We start from the raw sequence: 24,680 nt of genomic DNA, 5'->3' as shown, positions 1-24,680 counted from the left end.
CTTTATCTTCTAAATACTGGAATCATTACTCTGACCAAATATGCCCTATTCCTCTGGTTTTCAAGTGAAGTATTTGCTTCTCATGAAGCAGTGTTTCCTGTGAGAGAAGTCAGGGGCCACACTGGCACATGCTACAGCAGGGAGTGAACCAGGAACCTTAGGGACACAGCTCCTGTTCTAAACAGACTGAACTGTTCCCCACCTAGATTTTTAAGTGATTAAAAAACTGCGCAGCATACATTTTATCATGGCATGATCTGAAAGTGACATTTGCTGGGGGGGGGGGGAGTGATGCTACATACCTTTATTTTTCTCTTTAATCTGTAGCCGCTGTTTTCACCGAGGTTAGTGGTGACTCTTATTGAAAATCCTGCAGGGAAGCAGGATTGTATGTAGCTTAATTATTTGACATTTAAAACCAAAGATTATTTTAGTGCTGACGACATAATGTAGTTATGTCAGTTTACTAAAATATTCTGATTCAGTGGGGAGCAACACACATATACAGAAATAGAATAACACACTTTACAGACGATATAATTGCATAGGGTCAGGGGCTTAAAATAGAGTGTTTCGCTCCCTGTTCACCCAGTTACCACAATAACATAAACCACTTGCCTGGCTTGTATTTCTGTTCGTTTTGTTTTATAGCATTAGAGAGCGCCACAGAATTAACCAGGAATGCGTCAGGATAATAAATACTAGTAGAATATGCTTGCCACGAGCGCCTCATGATTTACTTAGCTCAGTGGCAAGGTGCTGCATGAACAGGAACCAAAATGTCTTTTTCTTTTCTTTTTCTTTTTTCTTTATTTTTTTTCCCGCCACCAGGATGGTGTCTGCCTCCCATCCCCTGTCCCCACTTTATTTCTGCATGATTCCATTGCTTCCAGCAGCCTATTTTTTGAGATAGAGGAATGAGAGACAGAGAGAGGAAAAGAACCCACATCTCTGCTCCTCTACTTGTGAAGCTTCCCCTGTGCTCGGTGCTTCCATGTGTCGGCTGGGGCTCTGTCCTGGGTCCTCCCGCACAGTAGTGTGTGCTCTGCCTGGCGAGCTGTGGCCCACACAGACGATCTAGAGAAGACGCTCACAGCTGTGAGCTCAGAGTAGCAAGAGGCTACAGGAAGCAAAGCTCGCAGAATTTCACTTATAGCTATTGAAATCTTTCATTTAAAAGAAGGACTTTTTCTTACGCTACTTTATTTTTGGTCTTTCTTCATGTAGGTTTCATGCCACCTCCAGTTCCACCTCCTGTCGTACCACCACCTACTATTCCACCAGTAGTACCAACATGTGAGTTTCCTACTTCCAGCCTTTTCCCCATTCATGGCAGTGTTAGGGTGTAACTTCTCATTTTTGTGAATGACTGCTCACTTTTTTATCGTGAACATTTTCAGATAGATGCATTGTTTTGTTAGGATTAATAACCCCACCTGCAGGGGCGGGGGAAGCTTCACGAATGATGAATTAGAGCTGAGGGAATTTCTCTGTCTCCCTTTCGATCTCCCTCTCCCCTCTCAATTTCTTGTCTCTATCAAAAATAAATATTTTTTAATTAATGGTACTTTATGACAGTGCATATTCAGAGTTGCTCAGTTCTCAATTTAAAAAAATATTTTAGCTTATCAGAATGTAACGTTCGCCTTACATTTGTGTATTTTATTTTATGTATTAAACATCTTAATCTAAGACAGTCTTTAAATAAGCTCCCCTACCCCTTTTCTAAGTCTTTATATCAGTAGTTAAGACATGCTGAAAAAACTTTTCAGTTCTACATAGAGCAACTCAAGTAATGGGTTTGGTTCTTCTTGCTGGTTTTTTATTATGAAGTTGCTCTTATACTTAAATTTCTCCACAAATTGAAGGTTTTAACACCAGTAAATCGCTAATCTTCTTCAGCATTCCTATTAACTGTAGACTTGGGGGTTATGTCACATCAGAGGCCACATTTCCCACTTTCAATGGTCGGAACAGTCAAAGCATTGTGCTAGTGGGACCTGGTTTTAAAAAAACAAATTCCCTTCAGCTTTTCATTGAAAGCTTGATCCTCTGTAATTGATTGCTTGAATTCACTGTCTGTTAGTTTTACAGCAGTCTTTACAGTTTCATAATCCCTTCTATAGGAAGAATTTTCCCTCAGTAAAACTTCTCTTTTAACTAAGGGTTGTTCCAGTGGTAACACAGGACTCCATATGTGCAACCTGCTTTTTGCTTTCCTGTGTGGTGGGCTCCCATTCATTCCTCCCTGTTACACAAGAAAATAAATAGGACCTTTTTCTTCCTGGCTCCTGATAGTGAGTTACAGTGAAGTGCAGTGGTGTAGAAGAGGCAGGGTGAGATGCAGTTTTGTCTCTCAGTGCTGTTTTCCAGTGTGATGCAGGAGTGTTGTGGGTATTTCCAGTGATACCCGTTGACTTATGGCAGACAGGATTTTTAAGTTCAAATCATTTCGTCTTTGGATGATGAATGATATCATGATACTTTTCTCCCTTTCTCTTCTCTTCCCCTCCCTCCTTTTTTTTTTTTTTTAAATACCGGAGCACTGCTCAGCTCTGGTTTATGGTGGTGCAGAGGGATTGAACCTGGGATCTTTGGTCAGAGTCTTTTTACGTAGCCATTATGCTGTCTCCCCTGTGACAACTCTTCTTGTGAGAGGACTATATTCAGTTTTGGGCACTTTTTAATACTCTAGCCCAATATTGACTCAAAAGACTTAAAAAGAATGTATGTGCTTAGAGCATTTACCTTTTGATATTATGATAAATATTCCTTATATATTTATTTTAAATCGCATTTTATGACAACTTGGGAGGTGGCACAATGAACGAAGCTTTGGACTCTCAAGTGTAAGGTCCCCAGTTCGTCCCAGCCCCTCATATACCAGTGATGTTCTGATAGATCCCTCCCCCTCCCCCCCTCTCTTCTCAGTGTAGATAAGTTGGAGCCATGTGGTGGCATACTTGATAGAGTGCACACATTACCGTGCATGAGGACCTGGGGTTAAGCCCTGGGCCCAACTACAGGGAGGGAAGCTTCATGAACCAGGAAATGCTGAAGGAAAAAAAAAAAATAAAAGGCCAGGTTTATAGTATTGTAAATGTTGGGAACACAGCTTCATTCTTTTATCTGTGTACAAGTCTTGTCATATATAAGTTTGGTGCTATCACATTTTTGAAATGACTCTATCCACTATTCTTAATTGCCCCTATTTTTCGTGAGTCTTTAAGTATTATTTTTGTTGTATTTTCTCAGTTTGCTTTTTTCCTTTTATTTTTAACCCCCTCCCCCTTAGTACTTAAACAACACTGGACTCCTTTTTAAATTTTTGTAGGTTAACTAGAATTGTTTATTGTTTTTTCCTTCAGGGTTATTTCTGGGACTTGGTGCCTGCACTACAAACCCACTGCTCCTCGAGGCTAATTTTTCTCCTTTTGTTTAACATTGTTGTGGTTATTATTGTTGTCATTATTATTGATGCCATTGTTATTGGATAGGACAGAGAGAAATGGAGAGAGATGGGGAAGGCAGAAGGGGAGAGAAAGACAGACACCTGTAGACCTGCTTCACAGCTTGTGAAGTGATCCCCTGCAGGTGGGGAGCCGCGGGCTTGAACCAGGATCCTTACGCCGGTCCTTGCGCTCCATGTGTGCTTAACCTGTTTTGCTACCGTCCAATCCCCTGTTTTTTTTTTTTTTTATTAGAACCCTTATTAGAATAATACCCTTATTAGAAACTCACGTTGGAGCCCATACCCACCCATGTGTACTCGTTTGAGGTATTTGGTACCAAATACAGATACTATGTGGACAGGCAGATACTGTGACCAGCTGCTTCTCTCCTAGTGCTCACACTGTCTCGTATAATCCTCACAATTCCTTTCCATGACCTCAGGCGGCTTCATCCGTATACTATTTCAGGTTCTTTGTTTGTTTTATGACAACAGTTTGTCCAGGTAAAATCTAAAGTGAATATAAATAGTTTTCCACATCCCAACTAAAGAATCTAACAATGTTTTGATCTAAATTTGACTGTAAATACTGGTTGTGATTTTTGTATTCCCCATTGCCTATATATTCAACATAGAATGATTTAAATACTGGTGTGATTCTTGCTTTTGCCTGTTTATTTTATTTTTACCAGATCACTGCTTAGCTGTACCTTCTGGTGGTTCTGAACATGGGACCTTTGGTGTCTTGGGCTTCAAGCCCTTTTGCATAACCAGTACACTGTCTCCCCAGCCCTTGCTTAACAGTTACTGTATCACTTTTATAAAATGGAATGGTTACTCAGCCTGCTTTCCTTTCACTCATGTGATTCCTCTCTCTCTTTCGCTCTCTCTCTCTCTCTGTGTTCAACAAATCTTAGTATCCCACTATAGTCAAAATGAAGTGGGATCTTAAGGTTCAGTACATTCGTATTTCTAGGGCAGGTTATTATTCTCATAGTGCTGACATCATTGGGAAATTGGGGGGTGGGTGGCACACCTGGTTGAGTGCATGTGTTACAATACCCAAGAACCTGGATTCAAGCCCCCAGTTCCCACTTGCAGGGGGAAAGCTTCATGAGTGGTGAAGCAGGACTGCAGGTGTCTCTGTCCCTCTCTTTCTACTCCCCCTTTCCCCTCAGTTTCTGGCCGTCTCTACCCAATAAATAAATAAAGATAATAAAAAAACTAAAAAAAAGTAGAAGTGGGAGGTAGCATTATTATAAAATGAATCCTCCCAAAATACAGCTTAGCCTCTTCATTATGACTCATTTCTCATTTGATCCTTAGCCATTATGTAATGCTCTAAGTAATTCAGAGATATCACTATGTGACATCCGCAAACTGCCAGAAATTAGTTACTATAAATGAAAAAAAAAATGGAGGGACTAGAGGAGAATTAGCTTAGATCTTGTCAGTTGGGCAGATGATAGAAAGAATATTTAAATTATTTGTCAAGGCTAGTGTTTGTTCTACTCAATATTTAACTTGGCGCATTAATTGATGAGTCAAGCACGTCTATAGTAACGACCCCTTCCCCACTCTTAACAGCTCTCGTGCAGCCGCCGCTGTCCATGACTCCGGAAACTGGGAAAGATGTTGCGTTTGGCGGCCTTGTTTTGCCAGGCGGTTCTGTTGCCAGCGGTCTTGCTCCTTCTGCTCTGCCAGCTGGAGCTATCTTCAATCCTCCAACTAAACCAGCAGAGCCCGAAGAAAAAGTACCTCATCTTCTAGAACATCAGATTTCTTCCGCTGAAAACCCCAGACCAGGTAAGGAGAAGCATTCTTCAGACACACAGTCACATCATAAGTGCTCCTGGACTGCTGTTCAGTTCGACAGTGTCATCCCTTTGTAATCAGTTCAGTACACAAATGTTGACATAATACAGTCTTAATTTAAAATTTTTGCTTTCTAGTTAGGATAATACAGATGTGGACTCCTTCCTATTAAGACCCCACCCCACCCCACCCCACCTTTGACCTATTGTGACTGAGCCAGTGTGTTTATTAACACAAGACTGCACAAATATGTGTACTTACAGAAAGAACTGAACACGTATAATGAACTGACTCCCTACCAGGAGTTTCATTTCTGTGTGGTATTAATTCAGCTACCTCAAAGATACAGATGGTGACTGAAAGCAACCACATTCTTTTTTGGTATATAGTGATTTATTTGCTATGGTATTATGCCAAGTATTATGGTATAGTCAATGCTTTTGTTAAAGGTAGAGAATCCGTATAAAACCTGACTTTTTTTTTAAACTTTAAATGGTTTTGTGTTTTGATTTTAAGAAGTAGCCCCACTTGAAAGTACCTTAATATCAGTGTTAATATTTTTTCGTATACAGTGTACCTTGGTTCTTGAAGGATATAAATAACTGATTGAACCCTAAGCTAATTACAGGAAATCAAAGCATAGACAATGATACAGTTTATTTTTTATGTCAGAATGATTTTTTTTTTTTATGTATGAGTGTATGAGATATTTTTCTTCTTTCCATTTAGTGATCCCAAATGATATTTCAAATAACCCTGCAATCTTAGGAGGCCAACCACCAAATGTGACAAACAATTCTGGAATTCTGGGAGTCCAGAGACCAAATGTATCAAGTAACTCTGAAATCCTTGGAGTCAGACCACCTAATGTTTCTAGTAATTCTGGGATTATTGGACCCCAGCCACCAAATATTTTAAATAACTCTGGAATTTTGGGAATACAGCCACCAAATGTGTCGAGTAGTTCTGGACTTATGGGCGTGCTACCCCCCAATATCCCTAACAACTCTGCACTCATAGGAGTACAGCCACCAAATGTTCCAAATGCTTCTGGACTTTTGGGGACACAGCCACCCACTGGCCCTCAAAACCTACCCCCTTTGAATATTCCTGGTCAAAGGATGCCTGCAATGCCAATTTTAGACATGCGTCCAGGACTAATGCCACAGGCACCTGGACCGAGATTCCCTCTACTCCAGCCCGGCATCGCGCCCCAGCGGGGACTTCCTCCTCCATCTGTACTTGATTCAGCTCTTCACCCACCACCTCGTGGCACTTTCCCACCAGGGGAAATCTTTGTTCAGCCGGAAAGACCGTTCCTCATACCTGGAAGGCAAACTATAGACAATGTCACTAATCCAGAGAAAAGGATACCAGTTGGGAATGAAAATATCCAACAGGAAGGAGATAGAGATTACCGGTTTCCTCCCATAGAAGCCAGGGAAAATATGAATAGACCACCCCCAATGGATGTTAGGGATGTAGTCGGACGGCCGGTAGACCCAAGAGAAGGTCCCGGAAGACCTCCACTAGATGGTAGGGATCATTTTGGAAGACCTCCTATAGATATAAGAGAGAATCTTGTAAGGCCAGGTATAGACCATCTGGGTCGAAGAGACCACTTTGGTTTCAATCCAGAGAAGCCCTGGGGGCATAGAGATTTTGACGAGAGGGAGCAGCGTGTTATACCTGTGTTTGGTGGTCCAAAAGGCCTGCATGAAGACAGAGGTAGGTTTCGACCTGGAACCTATCGATTTGATCCTAGAAGTGGTCCTTGGAACAGGGGATTTGGACAAGAAATTCACAGAGATTTTGATGACCGCAGAAGACCCTGGGAGAGGCAGAGGGACAGAGATGACAGAGATTTTGATTTCTGCAGAGAAATTAATGGAAATCGTCTTGGACGTGATAGGATTCCAAATGCCTGGGTCCCCCCTCCTCATCCTCGGGTGTTTGAGTTTTTTGAAGGGGCCACTTCTCAACGCAAAAGTGAAAACGTGCCTCAGGTTAATGGTGAGAATACCGAGAGACATGCTCAGCCGCCACCTCTGCCAGCACAGAATGATTCCGAACTCTATGAGAAACTGACACCCGCAAGTGAAATAAACAAGGAGAAGAGTGACACAGGCGCTGATATAAAAAGTGAACCAGTGGTAGAAAGCACAGAAACTGAAGGGACATAATCATCACTCAGTAGGTAAAAGATACCTTTTGTAAAGTTGTCATCTCTCTGTAATAGATAAATGGCTGACTGGACCATAGTTGTTCACTTTTGTCTGCCAGACTTAAGTTATCTGATGTTCATGTTCACCTTTCTCTTAAAATAATTGTACAACTGACTTGTATAGATATTGTTCTTGATATGAACATGGTAGGTAAACATTTTTTATTTTTCTGATAAAATATAAATGTTGCTTCCCCCCTGCCCCCCAATTCTTTTAACTTCAAGGAAATGAATAACAGCTTGTTGGAGACTTCCTATGGAAGAAAGAATTTTTAGAGTCTACCATTAGGTTGGATATGGCAGTAGATATATTTCAAAATAGCAAGTGGTGGTATATCTTAGCCATATCTTTAGGCTGCTGCAGAATTTTAAGGTAATAGACAATACTGTGATATTTTATGCAAAGGCGGGCTCTGGATATTTGAGGAGCACAACACAGAGATTTTAAAAAGTGGTTTTGTAAAATCTACACTATGGTCTCTGTTTCTCCAAAGTAAGTGTTTGTGACTTGTTCCTCATACTGCAGTGAGTAAAAAAGAAAACAGCGTAAATATTAAAGTACGTTTCAATGTTGGGTGAATTTTGTTTTTAGATGCCAATAAAAACTTACTTGTTTGATAACAGTGTTCTAGGAATTGTATTTTTTTTTTAACCTATAAACTCTTAAAACCCTGGATCAATAGCAGCATGTGTGCTTAGTGACAGACATTTTCTATTACTCTTAATAACCATTAATAATGGTCTGTGTGGTGGAAAAGCATGTACTTTGATAAAAATTATGCAGTCTTGGTACGTATAAATATACATATCTGTTTATTGTGTAAGTCATGTAGGTTATCTTATTCTGTATGTCTGTCTTCCTGTGCATACAGAGAGAAGTTGAAGTTTAGATAGTAAAGTATTCCTTAAAACCCGAGAGAGAAATTAGAGAAATCTGGCAAGTTGATACTGTTCATAGTTGTAATTCTTAAGCCTATCTGAAGGTAAAATAAGCAATGGTGTAAGCATATAGACAGCAGTAGTTTGGCAGTCCTTTATAAAGTGTAGTTCAGCACGGAGTCAGATTTCACACAAATGTTTGCAGTGCTTTGTTTCCCATAGTACTTGTTAATCTGCACAGATAGTGCTGCTGCTAAAGTACTTTGCGGTTATCTGCCTGAAGTGAATTTCGTAGCTGTACAGGATGTGTAGTGATGTTAAGTGGATTTAAAAACATTAATTGGCACAGCAGGAGCAAAGTGCGCAGCTGTGTTTTGTAGGCTCTGGGAACACAGTTCAGATCAGCCTCCAACATAAACTACTCAGCGGAAGGATTTTTGGATTGGTTTGTTGTTTGTTTGTTTATTTTTTTTGCTTTCAATGTTCATTTACTTGCTGTTTGCTTCTCTTTTGGGTTTTGCACACACACACACACACACACACACACATAGATACACACATAACACACACACATATACACACATATATATATATATGCTTAAAACCATTGGCTTAAAAATTTTTTTTTAACAGTTTCTAATGTGTTTATTTGGTCCTATGAATGATTTTGATTTCCTGTGCATTCCCAGTAATTCATTATTTGCTCCAGTTAGCTAAAATTCTTAAAGTAAGTTTGTCAGACATCCAAAAAGAATCGTAAGTAGCACAGCAGCTATTTAAAATCGGATTGTTTATGCTTTCCTCTGATGATCTAGGGGGTATTAACAGCTTTAAGATCTTTGCTTCTGAGCAAAAATCTTTGTCCTGAGGAGAGACAATACATTTGCAATTTTGTCATTTACAAACGTGGGTGAGAATAGAAATTTGTTGATTATTTCTAAAGTGATTCACTGCACTTTAGTAATTGGAGTTGACATAACATCTTTTTCTGAGAGTAACGAGAAAACTGATATTGGCACAAAATTTTAATGAGGAAAGATTAGCTTTGTCCTTAAGGGAATTATATTGACTTGACATTTCTCTCAAACGATTTTAGTTACATTTTACCATTGTTAAAATCAAGTGGCATCACTTGGGTTAAGTATAAGAGACTTTCAGTGATCCTCCACCCCACACTCCAAGCCCTTTGTCACTATTGAATCTTCTTGTACAAACTTGAAAACAAATCGTGTACAACTCCTGCACTGGATTTGAGATTCTGGTGGTAACAGTTACCTGACTAGTCGCTAGCATGTATATAGAAGCTCACCTTGGAAATGTGTGGACTCTTCAGACAGTAGCAAGAAAATAAAGTGGTTTTGCTTTTCCTTACGTTATTGAATAATACTTTAGTGGAAGGATATTCATCCTTTTGTAGAGTCTCCAAAAATCTATATTTATAGCCATTGCTTTTTTAATAATGATTGAGGGAAAGTTACTTGTTTTACATTGAGAAGTTTGACAGCATTTTTTAGTTTTCATCATTGTTATGTCACTACGGTGATTAGAAGGAACATGTGAACAGCGTGACCACTCTTAAGTAAATGGCGGGTCGCAGCTAAGTTAGATGCCAAACCACATGTTGTTGAGGCTTTGATCTGATAAAGACTGAGGCATTAGTTAGATGATAACTTGTAACTTTCTGTGTCTAAACATTTCATTAAACATTGACTTCTAAGTGTAAATACAACACAGATGCTATACTCTAGTAATTTAAGTCGATAGAAATAAACTAGATAAAACTTATTTTACAGCAAAAAATAATCCTTATTTGCTGCATATTACAGGTGGAGCACTCCTTTATTCTGATTTTACTTGCATATATGGCTTGAACAAATACTTTTAAAGTATGGGAAGGTGAAATAGTATGTAATTGCTTAAAACTCTGAAATTGACTTCATATAGTTTGTATATTTTTTCAGGATTTAAATTACTGCATTTTTACTAGAGTAGTTCCTTTGATGCTGAAAATTTAGTTGCTTCATTAAGTGTATTAACTAACTTTCACCCACAAAAGATTATAATTTCTGGAGCTACACATTTGGAGTTGTTTTGAGGATGTGTGGCATATCTTGTTATACTAAAAGAAATTTAATTTGAAGGGGGGGAGGTATTTTTATAGACACTTTGATCAAACATAAGGTCTCACTGACATTAAACAGCACTATTTAGCAGTAAAAAAGCGCTTCCATACATGCTAGTGATTTTAAGATCCACTCCTAATTCAGAGATGACCATGAAACTGTGTCTTACAATGAAAGAAATAGGTGTTCATTACTGAGCTTTCTGTACCCCGCCTCATTAAGTCATTAAGTGATCTAAAGACCATTTTGATGTTTTTACCCTTGTATATATTTCAGACGGCACAGTTTTAATGAACTAAAATATTTAATATTCAATTAAAATAATGTTGCTGTACCTTATGTGCCTTCACCATCACTTTCTTGGGTGCTACTTTAGTAAAATATTCTAAGGGCTTTCATTCTTTCAAAGGAAGGAAACGCCCTTCTCTAAATATTTTGTGTGACATAGAAGAACAGGCAAGTTTCTGCATTCATTTTTAAGACAGTAAAACCTGCCATCAGATTCTGCCCCGTGGCAGGAAATTACACAGATGCTTCCTTCACTCACACTCACAGTGCTGCAGTTTTTGATGTATAGCTCAAGTTGTAGACACGAAAGATAGCGTCTACTTCTGAAGGAAGAAGAATCAGCTTACTCTCTATACACACACACTTTTAAATGGGAGACGTTAAAATAATTTGATTCAGAAACAAGTTATGAAACTAGAATTTGAAGTCCTTTTTATCATTTATTGTCCCAGCTTGTTTTCATTGGGAGGGGCAATATTGGTACTGTAATTAGGGGGCGTGCATGTGTGAAGTAACTGCTGTCTCTGTGATTCTCAGGCAGGGCATGTATACCAGAGTCACCTGTGAATCTGAGACTATTGGGAGAGGGGGAGGGGTTTTGTCACCAGACACTCATATTGGATGTTCTGGGTAAAGTCTGTTCATACACATCTTATCATCCTGGGTGTGTTTAAAAATAATCTCCATGCCACCACTATATTAAGATAAGTGAATATTTAATATTTTGTATCCATGGCTTTAAATTTACTTAAGACACTAGAGATTCACAGTTAGTGTTTTAATAAAGTATAGGCTTATTGTGGTGATTGGTGCTATCCAGGATGGATTCAGAAAGTAGAAATCTATTATCACAGATACTTTAAACTCAAGTATTAATTTAAAAATGATAACAAGAAATACTTGGAAGGAAGTAGGCCCATAATGGTTTTGCAGGCAGAGTTTTTGACACAAAAGGAATTTTGTTATAGGGTGCCTCAGTGAATGTTCATTTGGTATCATAGAGTTAAGTGCTTTGATTATTAGAAGAGTCTGCCTTTAGGCCGCAACTGCAAGCATGAGATTGACCAGGGGCTGTTGAGGAATTAGTGCTGCTTGTAGGACTACTTAGATGGGAGTCGCACCCTTAAAGATGAATGCAAATCAGTGGTTTGTTTTGGCTTGAACTTGCTCAGAGGGTTTTCTTCTGGACTTAATCTTCTTCTCTTTCAAGGGGGCTCTTTTATTTAACCTTACTTGTGTACTTAGAATCGATCTGCCTTCACTCAAGATACATAACCAACATGCTAAGTAGTTAGTGAAATGTATGTAGGCTTCCAGAAGGTCGACATGTACTCATGGGCTAACTATATGGTATGAGAACTGTTAGGCGGTGGGCATTGACAGCGTCCCTACACAGAGCTCACCCATAGTAGGAAGTAGGTAGATTGGGAGCTTGGGGCTTTGAGTGCTAATGAGTTTACATTGTACTTCCACAGCAGGAGCTCTGATACCGGGCTTTCAGTTGGCTTTCAGTTGGCTTTCAGTTGACCCGTATGCCTTTCTCTCCCCCTTACTAGTGTCTCCACCCTAGTGGGACAGCTGCCACTGTTTTGTCTGCCTGCCTTTCTCAGAATTATCAGATCCTTAGAAAACCTCTCTTAAAAAAAAAAAAAATCCAGACAGTATTATCAGTCAGGTCTGTCTCTGTTGAATGCATTTTTATTTTATTTTATTTTATTTTTAACCGGAGCACTGCTCAGCTCTGGCTTATGGTGGTGCAGGGGATTGAACCTGGGACTTTGGAGCCTCAAGCACAAGAATCTCTTTGCATAACCATTATGCTATCTACCCTCCACTTGAAAGCATTTCTTTTTCCCTTGGCAAAGCAATTTCCAAGGCCATTTTCAGCATTTGAATACCTTGAGTCTATGAATTAAGTTTTCTGTTCTGTAAAGGATCAGATGAAGAAGCAGGAGAGAGACTAACGATACTGGAATGTTTTTAAGAGAATACAGATTTTAACTGCCTTTCAGATTTCAAAACTGGTTTTAACATTAGCTAAGTATGTGTCTTCGGACAAATTACTATATCTCTAAGCATCATTTCTTAATAGCTAATCAACAGTTTTAAAAAACGGTTCCATTTTTTAAAGCTGTTGATATTAGCTGGTATTTAATAAACAATTTACTTTATGACAGGATACTTTTATTTCCTGCATAATGTAAACTATATGGCAATCGTGTGGGGTGGTTACTACTTTAATATCTCTTTTACTGCTGATAAAAGGGAAACCTAAAGTTGAATTTAACTTCTCATGGTCTCACAGTTTTAAGTAATTGATAAAAGATAGAAACCCGGGTCTGTTGGATCAAAAAGTTAGTTTGAACAGCTAATAAAATGCTAAAGACAGGCGTGGCAGAGGTCCACCAACCACTAGTCTTTTTTTTCTTTGGAAAAAAACAAATGAATTTTTACAGCATAAGCCTGAACAGTCCATCCCCACTTGTCTTTATCGAGCAAGGCCTCATTGTAACGCTAAATTTGTGTTGTCATTTGCTATGAAGTATGTATGAGATAGTCTTCTTTTTTTCATAGCCAAACAATCACTTCAGCTTCATTTTCTTAGATTCGCTTTTCAGGATTTGACTTTTTCTTAGGATTACATCATGGCATGTAGTACTGTCAACTTTCTCAATAGCTCAGCTTGGGAGGCCGGGTTGTGTTTCAGTGGTGTTAAAATAAAGTTTCTTTATTATATATTTTATAAACACCTTTCCCCCTCCAGTTAAATAAAGATTCAAAACTTTTCTTGTCTTTTAAAATGTTTTCCAGAGATCAGGTGGCGGCGCACCTGGTTACGCACTCAGATTACAGTGCGCAAGGACCCGCGTTCAAGCCTCCTGGTCCCCACCTGCAGGGGGAAGGTGAAACAGGGCTGTAGGTGTCTTATCTCCCCCATCCCTCTCAATTTCTCTCTGTCTTTATCCACTAGTAAATAAATAAATAATATGCTTTCCAGTGTGTAAAGCAGAGCCAGTGCCTGCCTGCCTGCCTGCCTGCCTGCCTGCCTGCCTGCCTGCCTGCCTGCCTGCCTGCCTGCTTTTTATCTTGGGTTGTGGCTTTGGCAGCCTCTTTCCACAACCTGCCGCTGTGTGCTGTCTACACATACAGCCGAACTTCGTACTCAGTTCTCTTGTTGGTCAAGCTCCTGTTTTGGGAATATTCTATGGCTTGACTTCAAGTGAACTACATAAAGCTGTCCTTTCACACATAGTGATCATTCATCGTTCGTGTTCATTTACTGGTGCATTCACTAGTTCGCTAGCCTTGGACTTTGATGGCAGTGGTTAAGATGTAGTTACTTTGCTTTGTTAGAACATGCAACCGAATACTGTAGGTGTTCTTTCTCTTGGAGTCTAATGTTGAGGTTTAGATTTATAGAAGGTTGAGTCCACAGCATGTCACAGTGCTGGCTTTGATCACCTTTCCCAGAGTCATTGGACCGATGACTCTAAAAATGGCGGCCACTTACTGCCTAATCCACACTTCAGGGGAACATGCTTACTGTTATTTGTGAGTTATACTTCTATTTCTACTAATCTCGCCAAAGGTAAAGTTATATTTGCTTCTGTTATGATTATTACGTGAAATAAAAAGTTCTTGCATTTGAACAATCCTTTTTTAACAATGTGAGTCTTGTGTTTATTCCAAACTCAGGCCAGTTGACACATTAGTTCATCAGAATCAGAAGATTTTTGTTAAAATAATTTGGGGGGGGGTGGCGAAACAGTTCACTTGGTTATTGGGCTGGTTTGCCGTGTACACATGTAGGTTCTAGACTGGCCCCTACTGCATTGGGGAGAGCTTTGGTGCTATCCCTCCCTTTCCCTCTTTCCCTGCCTCTGTCTTTCACTGGGGGGGGGGGGGGGGGGGGAGAGCCTTGAAATGGTTTTTGAAAGAACACAAGACAACTTTGAAGACTTGATTTTTCTGTGGTGATGAAAAAGACTTAGAGCCCTTTAGAGAGGAGAGTCTTTCGTCATTTCTGCGGGTTCTGAAAAAAGATCTTGTCTTGAAAATATCATGTCTTGCATCCCTGTGGTTATACCCTGGGAAAGACCTGAGACATTTAAGTTAGGACAAAAGAGAAATCAAGAGTGGGGGGGGTTGAGAGGGAAAGAGAAGGACACCTGACAGGCTGCTGCACCATTCATGAAGCTTCCCCTTGCAGATGGGGACTGGGAGCTTGAACCCTGGTCCTTCTGCCTGGTACATGCTTGACTGGTGTGCCATTGTCCAGCCCTGGAGGGCTTCATTTGGGGCAGTGGTTTCGGTTTTTGTTTTTACAAAAGTTATTTTGCTAAATTTAGCGACAGTCCTCTGTTTCTGCATTACTTCTTAAATTGTTAGCCAGATAATCCCTTATGCCCACAAAGAATTCAAATTCATTCTAAAACAGAAAGAACGGGGTTTGGAAATGGCGATATTTACCTTTAAACAGCAACTTAGCTGCTCAATTCTGGATTTTAGTGGTGACAGGGATTGAACCAAGACCTCTGCTTACAAGTGCTGTGTGCTGTTTCTCTGCCCCTAGATCTACAAGATTAAACCTTTATGTCAGGAAGATTCCACATACCTTACCTTCAGAAGTAACACTGCTCAGTAAGCTTCATGCTCTTTATCAGCGAAGAAGCAAACTCGCAGTGTGTGGTCAGTCACACAGCGTTTGATTTACATGGCTGTTTGAACCCACATTTTGCTTATTACTCAAAGCTCTGCTTTACTTTCAAAGATGCTCTCTGAGAAGGTAGAGTTTAATATATGACCTGTAGAATGAGTTTCCTAGGGTTGCTGTAACAACATGCTGGATGGTTTAGGACAGCAAGGATTGCTAGAAGTCCAAACATGGAAGGTGTTGGCAGGAACAAGCTCTTGGAAGGCTTTGGGGAGGACAAGCTTTCTCGGCCCCTTCACACTGCTGTCAGTTCTCAACAATCCTTGGTGTTCTTGGCTTGTCAACGCCTCACTCCAGTCTCTGGCTCTCATCACATGACCATCATTCTCCATGTAGTTTCACACTTCACCTTCCCTGTGTGCCGGTGTCTAAAAACTTTCCTCTTAGAAAGACACCAGTCAGGCAGTGGTACACAACACCTGCTTCAGTGCACACATTATAGTCTACAAGGATGCAGGTTCAAGCCCCTGGTCCCCACCTGCAGGGGGAAGGTTTTATGAGTGCCAAAGCAGGGTTTCAGGTGTCTCTCTGTCTCTCTTCTCTATCTCCCCATCCCCTCTCAATTTCTATGGGTCTCTGTCCAATAATAAAATATATATGTGTGTGTATATATATATATATATATATATATATATATATAGTTTTTTTTTAAAGACACCTTTCCTACTCTAGTATGACCACGCCTTAATTACTCTTCAGTAACCCCATTTCCAAGGTCACATTCTTAGCTACTGGGAATAAGGATTTCAACACAATAGTTATTTTTGGAGGATAGTTCAGTTAGAACAACTATCTGTAACTAACCAACACCCCCTGAGACCTGAGCATGTACAATACACAGAATAAGATGGACACATTTATGGAGAGTCCCATTTTCAGATTGCTTGGTGTGTTAAACCACAATTTAAATCCAGGTTGGGGTAGATAGTATAATGGTTATGCGAAGAGATTCTCGCGCCTGAAGCTTCAAAGTACCAGGTTCAATCCCCCATACCACAAGCCAGAGCTGAGCAGTGCTCTGGCAAATAACAATGATGATGATGATATTTAAATCCAACATTAAGCTTGACAATGCTGCTCAGCTCCTTACATGATTTTCTTTTACCCTATTTTCATGGGTCTTTAGTGATACTAAAACTAAAGACATTTACAAAGAAAACCCAGCAATGGTGGCATCATAATAATGATCACAATGAATTACTCTCCCATTAAACAAACACTGATTAAAAAGGTTTTAAAGTCTTGTATATAGTCACCCTAAAATGTATAGTGAGTGTATCATTCTGTTTTGCTGCCCACTCCCCCCCCCCCCCGCTCTTTTGTGCCTTTTAAAAGTGTTTGTTTTAAAAGTAGTATTAACAGGATAGGGAGCTGGCTCACCGGCGGGAAACACACGGAACTGTGTGAATATCTCTAGGTGCTGGCTTCTGCCCGCCAGATGGGGACACCCACCCACGTAAGAAGTGTCTCTCCCTCTCTGCTTTCACCCTTATTTTTTTTTCCTAAAGCCACTGGGAGCTGTTGAATCGTGTGGCCCCAGAGTCCTAGCGATAACTCTGATGGCAAAAGAAAATAAAAGCAGTATTAACTTTTACCATTGCGTTTACTCATTGAAAGCTCCTTCTGAGTAAGGCACCTGCCTGTCATTTTGCCACTTCCAAGGATGATTCGAAACAATTTCACCAAATTGATTTTTCTTTAAATTCATCTGAGACAGTGGCCAGAAATTAATCAAATGCAACAACACCAAAGTACCCCCCTAAACTGCAGTAGTTACCATTACAGGAATAAGAGTAACGGAAGGAGCTTTTTTTCTTTTAAAGTAAGAATTTGTTACACTTTTTCCCCCCGAGAATTAGTCGATTTTTTTTTTTAATGTTTTATTTTGGACAGAGGAAGAGAAACACCTGCAATACTGCCTCACTGCTCATGAAGCATCCCCCCCGTACCCCCCCCCCGCAGGTGGGAATGAGGGTTTCAACCCAGATCTTTGCACGTTGTAATATGTGCACTCAACAGGGTGTGTGCGCCACTGTCCAGTCCTCCTCCCTTCTTCCCCCCTAAGAGGAAGAGAGCACAGCACCCTAACTTCAACCCAGTGAGGGCCAAGCGTGAACTGGGGTTGTGCACATGGCAAAGCAGCACACTATCCTGACGAGAGATTTCACCAACCCTTTAAAGAAAAAAAAGTCTGAGAAAAAACAGCCTTTTGTGTGTCTGACTGAAATCCAAATTAAAGGAACATACATGACGTACCTTAATAAGTGGCTTAACAAGCGCCCTTTGAAGTTTTGTAGGGATCAGAATGAAGAGCTCTGGTTTTTATTTGTTGATGGTAAAGCACTCAGAACAGCCCTGCAGGCATTCAAGTTCACTATCTTTAGAGTTGTCAAGAAGGGTTGATACAGACTGTTGAAACAGACAGCTCAGTGCCATGTGCATTGATTGCAGATAATGCAGGGAGCACGCATGGACATCTAAGTGTTAACAACCCATCCGGGCAGGGAAGGAGCAGGGAAACACGGGCTTTTTAAGCGTTCACTTAGCCTTCCTCCAAGACGTCAGCTCGTCAAGCCTCATTTGCCTTTCTGGTCTTCAGTACCGGCTTACAAACACAGCTAGTTATTTGACTCACTGGACAGCTGCTAACCCAAAAGGGCTTTAAGAGATCACCATCTATTTTCAAAATTAAGCACAAGAAAGTTTTCTTTGGTTAGCTGAAAGCTGACCAGATAGTAACAGCTTAGCAGGTAAAAATAACATTCTTAAATTTTTTTTTAATTCAGTGAAGGAGCTCGACTTTTTTTTTTTCCTTTATTTTTTATTAGATTTACTAGGACAGAGAAATAGAGGAGAAGGAGGTAGGGAGAAAGAGCCTGGAGCAGTGCTTCACCACTCATACCGCAGGTGGGGACGGGGGACTCGAACCCTGGTCATTGCGCATGGTTACGTGTGTGCTCAAATGGGTGTGCCCCTGGGAACTCACCTTTTTAAAAATACATATTTTATTTTTTACTTATTAGAGATAAAATTCAGAAGGGAGAGAGATACCGGCAGCCCTGCTTTACCACTTGTAAAGCTTTCCCCCTACAGGTGGGGGCCAAGGCCTTGAACCCAAGTCCTTGCACACCCTAATGTGTGCTTAACCAGGTGTGCCACCACCTGACCCCAAGAACTTTTAAAAATATATATTTTTATTTATTTATTATTGGATAAAGACAGAAATTGAGGGGAGGGGTGACAGGGAGAGAGACAGAAAGATGCCTGCAGCCCTGCTTCACCACTCGTGAAACTTTTCTCCCTGCAGGTGGGGACCAGGACCTTGAACCTGGGTCCTTGCACACTATAAGTGCTTAACCAGGTGTGTCACTGCCTGGCCCCCCAAGATATTAACTTTATTTTAGTATTTATTTTCCCTTTTGTTGCCCTTGTTTTTTATTGTTGTTGTAATTATTGTTGTCATTGTTGGATAGGACAGAGAGAAATGGAGAGAGGAGGGGAAGACAGAGGGGGAGAGAAAGACAGACACCTGCAGACCTGCTTCACCGCCTGTGAAGCGACTCCCCTCCAGGTGGGGAGCCAGGGGCTCAAACCGGGATCCTTACGCCGGTCCTTGTGCTTTGTGCCACATGCACTTAACCTGCTGCACTACCGCCCGACTCCCAGATCTTAACTTTAAAAAAAATTTTTTTAAATATTTATTTTATTTATTTATTCCCTTTTCTTGCCCTTGTTTTATTGTTGTAGTTATTATTGTTGTTGTCGTTGTTGGATAGGACAGAGAGAAATGGAGAGAGGAGGGGAAGACAGAGAGGAGAGAAAGATAGACACCTGCAGACCTGCTTCACCGCCTGTGAAGCGACTCCCCTGCAGGTGGGGAGCTGGGCTTCAAACCGGGATCCTTACACCGGTCCTTGTGCTTTGCGCCACCTGCGCTTAACCCGCTGCGCTACCGCCCAACTCCCAGATCTTAACTTTTAAGAGAAGACTTTATCCGTATGGGACTTGAAGAAAGGCTGATTTATGTGAGATGGGAAAAAAAGATTTACAATTTCTTCATGAATATATTTATTGTTAAAAATAAAAAGTTGTTAATCATAGAAATAACCCACAAACTTAAAATTGCACATTGTATGGGAAACTACATTTACAAAAAAAAAGGATTAGTGCATTTTTGTTAGACCTCTCTATTACACAGAGAATTTGGAAAGCATAATTAGAGACACTTCATCCCCAAAGTTCAGCTAACAGCTGAGATTTCAAAAATGGCAATTTAAGGAGAAAATCAGAATTACTACTGATTTTGGCAAACGCTAGAAGAAGAACTACTGATTTTGAAACCCAGGACTCCTAGGTTCTAGTCATCAATTTAGGAAAACATAGTAGGGGTTCATTTAGTTTTTATTTGCGAGGACAATAACATTGATAGAAACCTGCAGCACTGCTTTACCACTTGTGAAACATCCTCCCTGCATGTGAGGAGTGGGGTTTTGAACCCCAGTCTTCATACATGGTAACATGTGAACTCATCCTAAGACATTTCAGTCCCACTGGAAGTCATACAATGCTGTAATAACCACAATAACCTGCCCTTTCAAGTGCAGTCACCACAATTTTCAAAATAACAGCTACATGCTGTGGGACCTAAAATAGCTACTCAATTAAATGCCTGAATGTAACAAGCTAAACTTGGAAATGACAGGCCCTTAAACTTGGGGACAGCTCTATAATCTTTTATCACAATGGGTTTTCTAGACATCTTGTCAGACCCACAGATGCAGTATGTAAGTATAGTGTACTTCTAACAATTCAAAACCCTTGTTTTAAATTAAGCTATGACATTTTACACTGAGCAGGTAAAGGTACATAGTTTAATTAGTGGCAGACCCAGGTTAAGCATGATCTCTAAATTAGTATCAATTTTCAAAGGGCTCCCCCCAGGCCTAGAGTAACCAGTTAAGTAGGGAATGCCCGCATGTTAATGATGTGATTCTGCTGGTGGAATCACCTGACAAAACTATGGGGGTAAAGGCACTAGACTTCAGTCTTAGAGTCTTAGGAGCCTCTGCAGATGTGATTATTCTGGACACCCAAGGACAGAAGGCAAGGTAGTGGCTTAAATCCTTCAACATCAGGTGAAAATAAATTTAAGAGAACATAAAAATAAATTGTAAAAATCAGTCTTGGAAACATTTGGTTTGGGTTCAGAGAACTGAGTCACTTAATGGTTTGTTAAGTCTAAGTATCATTTTCTCATTTTGCCAAAAGGGATACTTAATTCCTTTTTTGCTCCTTTGTTCTTCCTAGTTTCCACCACTCCCCCCTCCTTTTTGTAGCTCCAAGTGGCTGGTGGTTTTGTAGGGATAGGTAGTGACTGCAGAGGGCTTGTGTTATTGATCCAACAACGACTAAGTCATCCAAGTATTTTGCCAGCTCTGGTGCAGAGTTGAGATATGAGTCTATTTCTGTCTCCCCCACAGGAGACACAGACAGGTAATTTACCTCACGGCTATACCTTGAACAGCCCTGGTTCTTTGTTCCTCCTAAGCCCCCAGATTTCCACCTTTCCCGTGGTCACTGCTACTTCGGCTAATGGTTGTTCTTTCCCCCATTCAATTTTTTTTTTTTCTTTTACCAGAGCACTGCTCAGCTCTGGTATATGGAGATGTGGGGAAACTGAACCTGGGACGTTGGAGCCTCAGGCATGAGAGTCTCATTGCATAACCATCATGCTATCTGCCCCGACCCTAGAGCCCCATTCTTCATTCTGATCCTGTCCCTGTCTGAACCAGCGAGCGGTTCAGTGCCACCCTCTCAGTTCACAGAGCTGATGTGGTACTTTCTGTGGGCTAACATCATAGGCTCAGTATTCTGTCTTTGCCCACATCTGTCTTGAGATGCAGAGTTCCCTTTTGGATAATATTTTGACCTTGTTTTTTTAGTTGTCTTGCAGGCTAAGGAATCCTTAGTAAAGATGTTGGGATAATTGTCTTTTGTCCTTTTTTTTTTCAAGATAGACATGAACATCATCAATAAAACTACTTTACATTATTATTATGAAAGACATGCTAATATATGGTCATTATCCCCAGTTGTTTTTGCTTCAGATATTACAGCTAAATCACCTGTAAGAAGTTAAGGGGGGCAATAAAAAGGAGAAATTATGAGGGAGAGAGCACAGTGGCTATGCAGAGACTCATGCCTGTAGCTCCAAAGGCCTGGGTTCCATCTTCTGCACCACTATAAACCAGAGCTGAGCAGTGCTCTAGTGAAAAAAGAGAAAATGGAAGGCAATGCCTTTGTCCTTGCTGGCTAATTAATATTGAATAAACTCCTAGGACAGATCCATTTTGCTTGTCCCAAGAAAAATGGAAAACAGTCTCACCAATTTATCCACATTGCAACTTGACTGAACTCAATACTTGGAACTAATTGAAATGTCTAATAAAATCTGGTTTGCATACCATTGGCTTTGAAGTAACTGGATTTAGCAGCTTGTAACCATAAATGATAAGAGTTGCTCGTTCTATTAGTAGTTTACAGCATGAGCCAGACATTGAAATCCTTTGGCTTGCTAAGTGTAATTGAATTCTTGATGTCTAGATCATTCTTTAACCGTGTTTGGATACCCTTTCCGAGTTGCTGAACATCTTAATCATGTTTTCAAATCACAGGCAGACCTCATTTCGTTTGGGAGGAGTTAGACGTAGCCTGACAGCCTTAGAGGGATGGTAGTAACTCTGATTGTTGTAACGCCATGTTGCCCTCAGCAGATTTTTCTTGCTCCCTTGAATGTAGGGCTGGAGCTCATTCATAGTCAAGTATGTGGACTTTGCCTAGTATGCCCATCACCAGAAACCGCTGTGCCTTGACTCTGGGGTGTACAGATTAAGGTACCGTTGGAGATAGATGTGAAAGTTGTTCTTGTTCATGTTGATCTTTAGAAGCCAGAAATTTGGGCAGGGAAGAAATAGCATAATGGCTATGTGTAAAGACTCCTGCTTGAGGCTCCAAAGTCACAGGTTCAACTCCCACACCACCGTAAGCTAGAGCTGAGCAGTGCTCTGGTAAAAGAAAGGAAGAGGGGGGGAAGGAGGGAGGAAGGGAAGGAAAAAGATTAAGGGAGGGGAGAAAGGGAAATAGCATACAGAATTTTGACTTCATTTGTTGTCCTCCCATCAGTATATAGAGCAACTCTGAAAGTAATTGATATCTCCCCCCCCCCCCATATCAGATTGGTAACACACCCAAAGGGTTTTCATGTCACTAGTCAGATCAACTTCAGGTGGCTGTGGAACCTATAGGACCTTTTGGTTTGAGCCAGTGAAACTAACCGCAGTGCCATTAGAATCAGCATTATGGGGCGGTAGCGCAGCGGGTTAAGCGCACGTGGGGCAAAAGTGCAAGGACCGGCTTAAGGACCCTAGTAAAGATCCCGGTTCGAGCCCCCAGTTCCCACCTGCAGGGGAGTCGCTTCACAGGCGGTGAAGCAGGTCTGCAGGTGTCTATCTTTCTCTTTTCCCCTTTGTCTTCCCCTCCTCTCTCTCTGTGTCCTAACGATGACGACATCAGTAACAACAATAACAACTACAACAATAAAAAAACAAGGGCAACAAAAGGGAAAATAAATATTTTTTTTTAAAAAAGAATCGGTATTATGGCTTCCTGGAGGAAGGAGAAGGGGGAGGGGGTAAAGAGAGAGGGGGAGGGAGAGATGGGTCTGAGGTTTAACCACAAGAAAATGTTTGCCCATGAATGGGGGGTTAAAAAGCATAATGGTTATGCAAAGAGACTGTTATGAACTGCAAGATCCTAGGTTCAGTACCCCACACCACCATAAGCCAGAGCTGATCGGTGCTCTGGTTTAAAAAAAAAAAAATCTGCCCATAATATGTTTGTTTGGGCATCTCCTCCACCTGCTGTTTAATTTGTATGAACTCAGCTGCCTAATCTACTGTGAGGAAGAGGGTTTTTGACATTTCCAGGAAAATTATGATTGTTCAAACATAAACTAGATTTTCATGTATTAACGGTTACTTCATGAGTTTAGGGTCCAGGCAGTGGCACATAGTTAAAAACACACATCACAGTACACAAGGACCCAGGTTCAAGCCCCTGGCTCCCACCTGCAGAGGGGAAGCTTCACAGTGAAGCGGATCTGTGGAGTAGTCAGTTTCATGGTGCTTTTTATTTATCTATTTATTTGTTATTGGATAGAAGGGGGAGATGGAGAGACACCTGCTGACCTGCTTTACCGCCTGTGAAGCGACTAACCGGTCCTTGCGCTTTGCGCCACCTGTGCTTAACCCACTGCGCTACCGCCCGACTCCCCTCATGTTGCTTTTCAAGGGGTGTGTGGTAGCTCAGTTGGTAGGCACACACATTACAGTTCACAAGGACCCAGGTTCAAGCCCCCAGTGTCCACCTCCAGGGGAGAAGCTTCCTGAGCAGTGAAAACACAGTTCACAAGGACCCAGGTTCAAGCCCCCAGTGTCCACCTCCAGGGGAGAAGCTTCCTGAGCAGTGAAAACAGTGCTGCAGGTGTTTCTCTTTCTCCCTTTCTGTCTCCACCTTTGCTCTCAATTTCTCTGCCTCCATTCAAAGTAAATAAAACTCAGGACCTCATTTTGCTTTTATGATCCAGATTTAAATGTGATTTCCTATACCCAGAACACATATCAATGGAGACAGATATAGCTTTCAAATATCCAACAATATATGAAAGTTAATGTGATCATTTTCCAAAGAAAAGATGATTAGGTAATTTTATTTATTCATCTTTAGTTTTTGTTGTTGTTGTTGTAGTTTTTATTGACGTCGTTGTTGTTGGATAGGACAGAGAAATGGGAGGAGGGGAAGACAGAGATGGGGAGAGGAAGATAGACACCTGCACACCTGCTTCACCACCTGTGAAGCGACTCCCCTGCAGGTGGGGAGCCGGGGGCTCGAACCGGGATCCTTATACCGGTCCTTGTGCTTTGTACCACGTGCGCTTAACCCGCTGCGTTACCACCAGATTCCCTCATCTTTAGTTTTTAAATTTTTATTTTCTGGGAGTCAGGCGGTAGCACAGTGAGTTAAGCACACGTGGTGTGAAGCGCAACGACCGGTATAAGGATCTGGGTTCGAGCCTCCAGCTCCCCACCTGCAGGGGGTTCACTTCACAGGTGGTGAAGCAGGTCTACA

General features: G+C 41.0%; 1 protein-coding gene across 7 annotated transcripts in view; it reads left to right on the top strand.

Annotated features, from left to right (window-relative positions):
- The window catches only part of SCAF8 (SR-related CTD associated factor 8), a 153,745-nt gene that overhangs the window by 78,731 nt on the left and 50,334 nt on the right, over positions 1 to 24,680 (top strand). For 4 of the 7 annotated variants that reach the window (XM_060205297.1, XM_060205294.1, XM_060205295.1 and 1 more), the window contains 3 exons: positions 1,228 to 1,296; positions 5,039 to 5,257; positions 5,996 to 8,111. In XM_060205297.1, coding sequence (XP_060061280.1) covers positions 1,228 to 1,296; positions 5,039 to 5,257; positions 5,996 to 7,449 — 1,742 coding nt within the window. In that variant the 3' untranslated portion in view covers positions 7,450 to 8,111. Of the gene's footprint in view, positions 1 to 1,227; positions 1,297 to 5,038; positions 5,258 to 5,995; positions 8,112 to 24,680 lie in introns of those variants that run through there. The other 3 variants (XM_060205293.1, XM_060205292.1, XM_060205296.1) reach the window with 2 other exon arrangements.

Source organism: Erinaceus europaeus, chromosome 13 (assembly GCF_950295315.1).
Source record: "Erinaceus europaeus chromosome 13, mEriEur2.1, whole genome shotgun sequence".
In the NCBI taxonomy this organism is placed as follows: Eukaryota; Metazoa; Chordata; class Mammalia; order Eulipotyphla; family Erinaceidae; genus Erinaceus; species Erinaceus europaeus.
The sequence above is the reverse complement of the archived record's forward strand: the minus strand, read 5'-3'. Positions and strand labels throughout refer to the sequence as shown.